The following is an 11,268-nucleotide window of genomic DNA, read 5'->3' on the forward strand; positions in this document are numbered from 1 at the left end:
TGTGATACGTTAATTGAGCCTTTATTTAGTTTTCGCTCTCGCTTAACTTTTCCTTGGCCCGTATCTTATAGGTTGGATCGCACCAAACACAGATTGTTAGATCTTTTCGTGTTTGCCTGCTCTGATACCAATTGAAAAGGCGTGGGTACCCAAATATACCTCAAGCAAAAAAAATTCCTACCTATAAGTCCATTCTCCGAAAGTGATTGTCTATGGACTGAGTCGAGACAATACAACTAATCGTTTCACACTTAGTGTGATCGTTTATGGATACGAGATCGAGACAATACAACAACGAAGTAAGTTTACTTGATATAAAGGTTCAGACTTAACCAAACACAATAGGATTGCTTATCAAGTAAATAGGAATTAATGTTTGTGCGATTTACTTTAATTATAATAAAACTATTATAATGCGGAAATATAAAGTAAATGACAGAGAAAGATTTTGTTAACGAGGAAACCGCAAATGCAGAAAAACCCTGGGACCTTGTTCAGAATTGAATACTCTCAGGATTAAGCCGCTACACAAAATTACACCTAACTTCGTATAGTTGAGACCAAACAACTAAACCTATAGTTCACCTAGTTCCGTCTGTATTCCCACGCCTCCAACTTATAAATAAGTCACGTACTTGGAACAATTCCTTTGGTTCGTATTCCAAACAGTAAAGGAACAACAAATATGTTTGGTATCAACTCTATTCAACCAAGTGATATGAGTCGGACAAAGGCTCTTCCATTTATCTTAACATAAACTCCTTCGTCGGGTCCTTAGATCTATCTTATGTTCAATTACCGAAGTAATTGTTTAATATTAAGCCACCAACACTCTTAAGCCAAGAATTATGTTGATGCCGATCTACTCAATTAATCAATCCAATCTACCACAAGGATAAACCGATTATTAATTGGATCCTCTTTTACCAAAACAAGTATTGTGCACACCAAAGATTATAAACCCAAGTCAGATCTTCAATATCTTCTTTTTCTTCAAATCTTCTTAAATCTTCAATAAAAACCTGCACATAATCACTTGAATCTCTTGTGATCAATCACGCACAAAACGGAGTCTGTTAACAATGGATTATCACAAGATCGTCTTTAGAACTAACAACAGTATAAAAATCCCTGTCGAAACTCTGAACTAGTTTGAGTGAATTTTATATCAGAAGAGAATATCCTCAAGCACAAACAAACTAGGTGCAATTAGATTTATACCACCGTTAGTCAATCAAATCAATCGAAAACAAAAGATAAACCGCAATTATCTAGTTTCCCACCAACGATACAGGCTAGAGATTCTTAATCCCAAATAAGACTTTAAACTGAGCGGCCGTAAGAGATTTCACCTAATTAGGTTACTCTCCTCTCCGAATAGGCGGCTACACCGGTAACAACAACAGAAGAGGAAGTCTGTTGTTACGAAGGATTAGTTTGCTAGAAAGGAAAACTTCAAGTATTTATAGACAAAGAAGGTTTGGACACCAAGGAATTTCCAAAACCGAAAATATTCTCAAGATATTCATTAAAGCACAAATTCGGTTTTCATAATTCCTGGAAATGCGTTGTCCAAAAATAATGATCGAAATCTCTCGGAAAATCTAATTAGTAAATGCACATTACTAATTCTTATATTTACCTAAAAAATTAAATCAATAACCTTAATTAAAAGATTCTTAACTTACTTATGTTTCGATCCTGGGATTTTCTTCCTTTAGCTATTAAGGAATAATTTTGAACAATTAAAGAAATAAACATTCACAACACGTGTTCAAAGTATGTCGACATCCTTACTTTGTAAGTTCTCTTTCACACTTACAACCTTGAAACGATTTGCCACACTTCCAAACAAGTTTAGAATTGGTTCATCCGACTTTCAAGAACTATGTGATTGATCAAACAAACATTCAATCATAATCATGGGTTTGACGGTTCTACCAAAACAAGTTTCGGTTCTACCTCCATGTGAGTATTGTGCATAGTCACACTAGCTTTCCAAAAATTCGGTTGACTAGGTAATAGGATCGGTTCCCCAAATATATATGGTATCTAACTTATATGTGTTGCACATGTCGATAGGATCGGTTCCCCACATATATATGGTATCTAACTTATATGTGTTGCACATGTCCATATGATCGGTTCCCCTTTCTGATATAAACCTTGTTGCACCTCATACAAGGATCGGTTCCCCTTTGTGATGTAGTGCACCTCTTACTAGGATCGGTTCCCCTTTCCCAAATTTGGTCAGACATAACACAAACCCGATCATACCATCTCAGGTGATTACTTAAAATCGGTTTCACTAATAAAAGTCATACCAATACATAAGTCAGACCTTTGTGAATAGTTCTACCAAGAACACAAACAAGTTTTGAGCGGTTATACTCAATCACACATATTGGTTGTTCATAAGATTAACCAATAACACCTGGCAATTTCCTTTTCGGTTCACAAACAAGTTTATGAACTTACTTCCTTAGAACACATGTAAAACATTGTTAACTAGGATTAAATCCTCACCTCATACCCATACATAGTCACAATAGCATTCAAACGATTATGGCGATGTCTTATCTACAAAGTTTAATAGTTAAGCAATAAACCTCGTATTGTATTCCTTAATACTATGTCTATCTAGAGTTCAAATATGCTTCACAATTATGTTTTCTATGTGCACGATTTGAAAGATACGTTAGGGAATGAAACAATTCAAGTCAAATATCACTAACCTCAAGTGGAAGGATGATTGTTGTTGTTGTAGCTCCTTGCTTCTTCACATCTTCAAGTCTTCGCAATACTTGTAATGTCTCATATCCTAATACTTTCAAGATAACCTATACGAAGTTGACTCTAGTACATAATCAAGCGACTCTTAACATGAGTTTTGATTCACTAAAATATGACAACCAAACTTGACATACCAACGCTTGGTGGGTTCAACCGAGCAATGCTCTAACAGAAACTGATCTGAAATTTGTCTCCAATCATCAACAAATTTTCACAAGAATAATAGAGTCAACTAGTTACTACAACAATCAACCTAGTTGGTTTTCCTTAAATAATGTTAACCACTTGATATATGTTACTGAACCAGAGTGTTTGTAGGAGCCAAATAACAATACTTTTGTTGGGACCACTACAAGGGGCCTGAAAGGCATACACGTTTGAGTCTATCGAAACCCTAAGACAACAAACATATCTGAAATGTATAACACATTTGAACTATATCAGGATCGGTCCTTACCACTAGGGATCAATCTTGAATCCATTTTCATCTATGAATCATTGTTTACAAGTCTACTTCCGCAGTTATCCACGTCACTAACAATTTCGACAATAATAAATATATATATATATACATATATATTTTTTAGAAGCATGTATATATTAAAAAGGAACTAAATAGAGATTACATAGAGGAATTTACTTCCCATAGAGTCACTTAAGAGAATCTAAGAAAGAAAAGGCGGGTTTGCTTGATCTCATATCGTTGTCGAGTAGTTTCCTTCTTCGCTCCTATATGCCGCGAAGTTTGCTATACCATCAGCTGCTTGGTTTCCTTTTCTGTAGTTGTGTTGAATGTGGCATGAAGGTATTTGACGCATTCTTTGTTTGATTTCTGCAACCATTTGAGATATATACCAAGGAGCCTCCGCCGATGTTTTGATAAAGCGCATGAGATTCTCAGAGTCCGTTTCAAATACCACTCTTGGCCATTGTCTTTCCATCGCTATTCTGGTTGCTATTACGGTTGCCCATGTCTCTGCCGTCAGTGCAGTAGTTAAACCTGGAGGTTGTGCAAGCGCCATAATGGTTTGTGCATTGAAGTCCCTGCAAATAATTCCTGCTCCGGCCATACCTGGATGGCCTCTAGCAGTTCCTTTTTATCCAGCCTGAATCCGGAATAGACCATCCAACTTGAATAATTGTACTAAATACTTTCCAACAGTTATAAGCCCCATTAAAATTTTAAAATATATTGAAAATCAATAACAAATTTTTGGGGACTTCGGCCAAATGGCCCAAAATTACAAGCTTATAAACCAATATTTAACCAAAAATGGTGAAAAAATTTGAGCACCCTTTGTTGGCAGAGTATCTCCTCCTAGACTAAAAATCCAACTTTACACCTTATATGGTAACCCATAAAAAAGCCTCATATTTTGAGCCCGCCTAGAGCACCCCAAACGTATAAGACGATCCTGAAAATATGAATTAATTCTTCTAGATCAACTGCGTAAAAGATGAAAAACATCATATAGATAGATATTCTTTCTTGAACAACGCGTCAATAAAGATTATCCATTCTGATTAATAGATGCCCACGATGATTTAATTATTTTTCCTTCTAATATTGTTTACTTGGTAATCCATCCTTCGTAGGGTTAGGATGAAAGCAAATACATAACTTGTTCTATTCTCTTGTTCCCTGGTGGCAATCTATCATGTTTTCAATTTTTCTTTTTAATGAACACACATTTGGCGTAGCAAAATTTTCACTCAAGGACGATTAGAGTAGTCTTGTAAGGGCTACACCTTTTCCCGACTCGAAATTGTCTTTCTTTTAACCAATTTTAACCTGGTAAATATTATCATCCAAGAACATTTTATAAAAGAATAGCTGCACCCAATAGCGGAGCCACGATGGGGTTAGAGAGGATAAATTTCCAAATTACAAATTCATCCTTCGATAATTAGGGGTTTTACAAGTTAGTCCCCCCTAAATTTGAAAAAGAAACACCAATATAAGTCTAGATCTTGCATAAGTCTTACAAAATGTCTCAAAAATATTAACAAATAAGTGTGATTAGTATTAAAATTTTGATTTTAGGTATCAAATTTTGTGGTGATATACTTAAAATATCATAATATAGTAACAAAAACGTCCAAAAACAATCAAAAGCCCTTCGGCTGCACTATTGTAGGGTGATACCATCTTTCACCGTATAGATTTTTCCTTCCAATCAAATTTTTTTGGCTCCGGCACTGGATGCACAACTACACATTTCGCCTCCATCAATAAACCTGCATATGAGTTATAAACAAGTAGCTACACCACTGTGTATCAATTTGGAAGCGAGTTATAAAAAGTAGACGCACCTCGGGTTGTACATGATAACAATTATTCACTAAAACCAAACCAAACCAAACTGATCTGGGAAAACCGAACCGAGTTATTTACTAATGGTTGGTTTTGGTCTAAAAACATAAAAACAGAAAATAACGGTTTCGGTTTTGGTTTGATGTGAAAACTGAACCGAATACCAATAATAAAACCGATTAGTTTTGATGTAATTAATATCAACCATTAATTACATTTTATCTTATATATTTAAACTATAAAAATCAATATTTAATTTTTAATGTGTAAGATGGGTTTTATTGTTAGTACTTGTAAAAATGATAAATCTCACTATTTTGAATACAATGAGAATCATGAGCCATCAGCACCCATTCAGAGAATTAGAAGGATTAATTCTGTCCCTCCGTTTGAGGAATCTGTCATTTTTGGTTCCTGTAATGGTTTATTATGTTTTGCTCAAAGCCCTTGGTTCGTTGAACAAACTTTTAATTCTGTCTGTATTTGTAACCCTCGTACAAAAGAGTATGTTGTGGTTCCGGAAATTAAGATAGATCGTGCTGATACTTTTTGTTGGGCGACTGGATTTGGTTATATTTCTTCAACTAATGAGTACAAAGTTGTTGGAGTATGTCAGTGGAGGGAGCTAGATTTTGTAGAAGTTCTTGTATACACATTAGGCAGTGGCAATGTATGGAGAAACCTCGGAAAGTTCAATGTTGGATGCAACGAAGCTTGGGGACACAGTATCTTTTTCAATGAAGCTCTTTATTGGCTAGACGTTGGATTACAAATGATCTTTGTCTTTGATTTGGCTGAAGAAAAGTTTCGCGAACACCCTCCACCACCTCCTTTGCCAACAGAGAGTAACTTTCTTAATAATAGAATAGGGGTTTCGGATGGATTTCTGTTTTTCACTTATTGTCTAATTGTCAGAGGGATCACATATTATGACACATGGCTATTAAGAAAGAAAAATGATGATCATGACATGAAAGAGAATGAGGAACATCAGTCATTGGGTTGCCGCTGCGAAGAATGGAAGGGTTTTAACTTACAGGGATAACTATCTCAACATCTGCGACACAAAAGCTTTAACCTCGAAAAGGCTTGTGGACGTTAAGGAATGGATTTATGAAATACTGCCTCACAAGAACACCTTAGTTTCGTTGAATGAATTAGGGGGAAAAGATACAAAGATAATGGATCCAGTTAGGAGGATGAGACTTCGGATGAGACGTACTTGTAAACCGGTCAGGTAATGTTCGTTGAGTTTCATTTTGAAATTGAATAACAAGTTACATTCCGCGACCTAAATGCTATTGACATTGTCTTAGTGAGTAATATTTCGAGACCACTGTTGTTCTATCTTTATATCATCTATTCAACTATATGGGTCTGTTTTTCACTTTCTTATTTTAGGTTCAGTTACATTGCTTGTTAACTCTGCATTTTGTTAGTGACTTGATCTTTTCTGAAACGATTATATGATGTATACTTTGTGACTTATTTTTTTTATGCATGGGAGCCGAATAAGTAAATGCGGAAAGTGAGAGTTTTCCAGCAGTACGAGCGAATATGTTTTCGTCTTACCTCTTTAATAGAAGATATTTACCTTTATTTACGGTCACAGGATATTCTCCTTAATTGACCAAAACCATAATAATATATATATGCCCATTATTCTCTCTAAAAGGGGTAAGGGGTGTTTTACCAAAACTCTGACATGGTATCAATAGCCAAAGATTGATCCTTCTTCTTCTTCTTCCCTAACAACTTCCATGGCGGGTGATAAAAAAACCCTACACCCGGCCTTCACAGTTTCTAATATCAAAAACCTTATACCCATATTTTTAGACATCAAACAGGATGAGTACTCTTCATGGGTCTTTTTGTTCAAACTCCATCTTCAAGCACACAACCTAATGTTTCTTATAGATGCATCAACCCCGCCGTCAGATCTAGACGCTTCCACCGTCCTTCAACTGGACGCTCTCTGCCGCCAATGGATGTTCTCCACCATGGCCAAAGATTTGATGCTCACTGTTCTCAAATCCGGAAAAACAGCGAAAGAGATTTGGGACCATCTTCAACGTCTTTTCCAAGACAACAAAGGTAGTCGAGCCGCAACTCTTGAACGTAAGTTTGTAAATCTCAAATTTATTGATTGCAATGATGTTGATGATTACTGTGATAAGTTAAAGGCACTTGCAAATCGATTAAGTGACCTTGATTTTCCCATGAACGATAATCGATTGATAATACAACTTGTCAATGGACTTCCGGAGGAGTATAATACCGTTGCCTCGTTTATTCAACAATCCATGCCATCGTTTGACGCCGCTAGATCTCAACTGCGCACTGAGGAAATTCGACGTGCACAACAATCAAACTCCGGCTTCCATACTGCTCTTACAGCTGCAAACGATGCCCATTCTTCCAATGCTACGGCTGTTCTTCATCAACGACACAGTCCATTCTCTTCTGGACACCGCCTGGATTTTCAAGCCGTTCCTGATGACCAGCCCAGTTCCTATTTGGGCCACCAAGCTCCTCTCCTGCCCACCCCAGCTGGCCCACGAACACCTCACCCATTTGCTGCTCGCTGGGCCTATCCATCTTACTCAACTGCTGGCCCAAGCACACCGTACTCAGCTCCTGCTCGCTGGGCTTCTCCACCGAGCGCCTATCCAACTGCTGGCCCAAGAACTCCTAACCATCATGTCCCATACTGGGGTTCGTACTCAACAGCACCAGGGCGTGGCCGTGGTCGCCAGAACCATGGGCGTGGGCGTGGCCGTGGCCGCCACACACTACCAGCCCGCACACATCAAGCTCTCCTCACTCCCACAACTGAATATCTACAACCAACGGATATTGCCGCAGCGTACAGCTCCATGAGTTTATACTCACCTGATGACAATTTCTATATGGATACCGGGGCCACATCACATCTCACTGCGGATTCAGGTACTTTAAATACTGTTTTTAATACTAGTAATATTCACTCCATCTTAGTTGGCAATGGTCACAGTATTCCAGTCACTGCCTCTGGTACCAAGCTCATAGATATTCCATCTCGCACCCTAAAGCTCAAAGATACTCTTGTTGCTCCCGACATAATCAAAAACTTGGTTTCTGTTCGTAAATTCACCACTGATAATCATGTGTCTGTTGAATTTGATCCGTCTGGGTTTTCTGTGAAGGATTTGAATTCGAGGAAGCTTCTCCTTCGATGTAACAGTTCCGGGGAGCTTTACCCTATTACTGCTTCTGCCGTATCACCTACAACATCGTCTCTGTCTCGTCCTATATCCCTTGCCGTGTGCTCTCATGATATTTGGCACAACCGTCTTGGCCACCCAGGGAAAGCTGTCTTAGATAATTTACGTGCAAACTCTTCCATTCAAATTAATAAAAATCAGTCTACCAAACTTTGTCATTCATGTCAAGTTAGTAAACATGTTCGTCTGCCATTTTTTGAATCAAATTCTGTCACTTTTGCCCCTTTTGATATCATTCATAGCGACTTATGGACCTCACCATTACATGTTGAAACTGGTTTTAATTACTATCTTATATTGTTAGACGACTTCACAAATTATCTATGGATCTATCCTCTCAAATTAAAATCCCAAGTTTATACCAAGTTCTTGGAATTTCATTCTTTCGTTAAAACTCAGTTTGAACGAGAAATCAAATCTTTTCAGTGTGACATGGGTCGTGAATTCGACAACTCTTCTTTTCATGATTTTGCTCACAAAAATGGGTTAGTTTTCCGTTTCTCATGCCCTCAAACCTCCCCTCAGAACGGAAAAGCTGAGCGAATGATTCGTCGTGTCAATGACATCACTCGCACGCTTATGTCTCATGCTTCGGTGCCTCCCAAGCCGACTCCCTACATATGGCCGTCTACCTCCACAATATTCTTCCTTCCAAAATCCTAAATTTCTCTTCTCCTGTATCCATCCTCTATCAACGTCAACCAACATACTCTCATATACGTACTTTTGGTTGCCTATGCTATCCAAATTTGTCCGCCACTACTCCTCATAAGCTTTCTCCTCGTTCCACTAGGTGTGTTTTTCTTGGTTTTCCAACACATCACCGTGGCTATCGCTGTCTCGACTTAGCCACTCACAAAATCATCTTGTCTCGTCATGTGACGTTTGATGAACACGTTTTTCCATTCAAGGACAATGTGTCTATTCCATCAAACTGTCAAGACTCTTCTTCCGCACTGCCTTCCACTCTTCTTCCCATTCGCTTCCGCTACCCCACAGCTTCCTGTTCCGCTACACAGCAGCGCTCAACTGCTGCTCCACCACCTTCCACCACTGCACATGCACCTTCTCCTGCAGTGCAGCCCTACACACCTCCTCATCGTCGTTATCCTACTGTCACTCCAACAGCGCCTGACTGCACTATCCAGGCAGTCACGCCTCCATCTTCCACACCGCCTGATACTACAGCCAACTCAACTCGTCCTATTACTCGTGCCTCCCGTGGAATCTTCCGTCCCATTCACCGATTGAATCTCAATGTTCAGACACAACATCATATCTCCAATCTGCCTAAATCTCACCTTTATGCTCTTAGGGATCCCAACTGGACCAAGGCCATGCTAGATGAGTTTATTGCTATGTTAAAAACTAACACTTGGGACTTAGTACCACGACCTATTGGAGCTCATGTTATTCGTTCCATGTGGTTATTTCGTCACAAGTTTAATGCAGATGGCACATTACAGTGACACAAAGCCCGTCTTGTTGCCAATGGTAAATCACAACAGGTTGGAGTTGATTGTTTTGAGACTTTCAGTCCGGTTGTTAAGCCTGCCACCATTCGTACCGTTCTCAGCATTGCCACATCCAGATCTTGGCCGATTCACCAATTAGACGTCAAGAATGCTTTTCTACATGGCGACTTGTCTGAGACAGTTTATATGCATCAACCTCCGGGATTTGTTGACCCCGCTCGTCCTGATTATGTTTGTCGTCTTCGACGATCTCTTTATGGTCTCAAACAGGCGCCTCGGGCGTGGTTCCAGAGGTTTGCGACTTTCATCACAGGTTGTGGTTTTCGGGGTAGTGTTTGTGATCCATCTCTGTTTATCTACCGGTTCGGTAGGGACACTGCGTATTTATTACTATATGTTGATGATATCATACTCACTGCCTCTACTGATGCTCTCCTAGCCCGCTTTATCGACCTGATGAAACGGGAATTTTCTATGACTGATCTTGGCCCGTTACATCATTTTTTGGGTATTACTGCTACTCGTTTTTCCTCAGGGTTGTTTTTATCTCAGTCACTCTACACAAAGGACATCATTGCTCGTGCATCCATGACGAACTGCAATCCAGTATCAACTCCGGTCGACACACACTCTAAGCTCAGTGCTACCTCTGGACCCGCACTTTCGGATCCTACTTTATACCGCAGTCTGGCTGGAGCGTTACAATACCTCACTTTCACTCGACCGGATATATCCTATGCGGTTCAGCAGGTATGTTTATTTATGCATGCCCCTCGGGAGCCACACATGCAAGCCATTAAGCGCATTATTCGATACCTTCAGGGCACTATTGATCATGGTTTGTCTCTATCGGTTTCGAATATTTCTGGCCTCACCGCCTATTCCGATGCTGACTGGGCGGGCTGTCCTGACTCACGCCGATCAACATCTGGTTACTGTATTTTTCTTGGAGACAATCTTGTCTCTTGGTCTTCCAAACGTCAAGCAACGGTGTCCCGCTCCAGCGCTGAAGCCGAATACAGGGGTGTCGCTAATGCTGTGGCTGAAACAACCTGGCTACGAAATTTACTTCTTGAGTTACATATGCCATTACAGCGGGCTACTCTGGTGTATTGTGACAATGTGAGTGCTGTCTACATGTCTGGTGATCCAGTTCAACATCAACGCACGAAACATGTAGAGATTGACATTCACTTTGTTCGTGAACGGGTTCGTATTGGTGATATTCGTGTCTTGCACATCCCTTCCGAACATTAATATGCTGATATTTTCACTAAGGGTCTTCCAAGACAGTTATTTATTAATTTTCGTTCTAGTCTTAGCGTTTGTTCCTCTCCCGCTCAGACTAAGGGGGTGTAATAGAAGATATTTACCTTTATTTACGGTCACAGGATATTCTCCTTAATTGACCAAAACCATAATA

The 11,268-nt window shown here is 39.3% G+C and overlaps 1 protein-coding gene across 1 annotated transcript; it reads left to right on the forward strand.

Moving 5' to 3' along the window:
- Positions 1-5,378: 5,378 nt before the first annotated feature.
- LOC113272707 (F-box/kelch-repeat protein At3g23880-like) lies at positions 5,379-6,152 on the forward strand. Its single transcript, XM_026522507.1, has one exon. It carries the CDS (start codon positions 5,379-5,381, stop codon positions 6,150-6,152), a length of 774 nt encoding a protein of 257 aa, XP_026378292.1.
- Positions 6,153-11,268: the final 5,116 nt, after the last annotated feature.

This window comes from Papaver somniferum, chromosome 4, assembly GCF_003573695.1.
Source record: "Papaver somniferum cultivar HN1 chromosome 4, ASM357369v1, whole genome shotgun sequence".
NCBI classification, from domain to species: Eukaryota; Viridiplantae; Streptophyta; class Magnoliopsida; order Ranunculales; family Papaveraceae; genus Papaver; species Papaver somniferum.

Excerpts from the sequence above, each read along its gene's own strand:
- LOC113272707 (XM_026522507.1), top strand. The coding sequence starts at position 5,379 with ATGGGTTTTATTGTTAGTACTTGTAAAAATGATAAATCTCACTATTTT.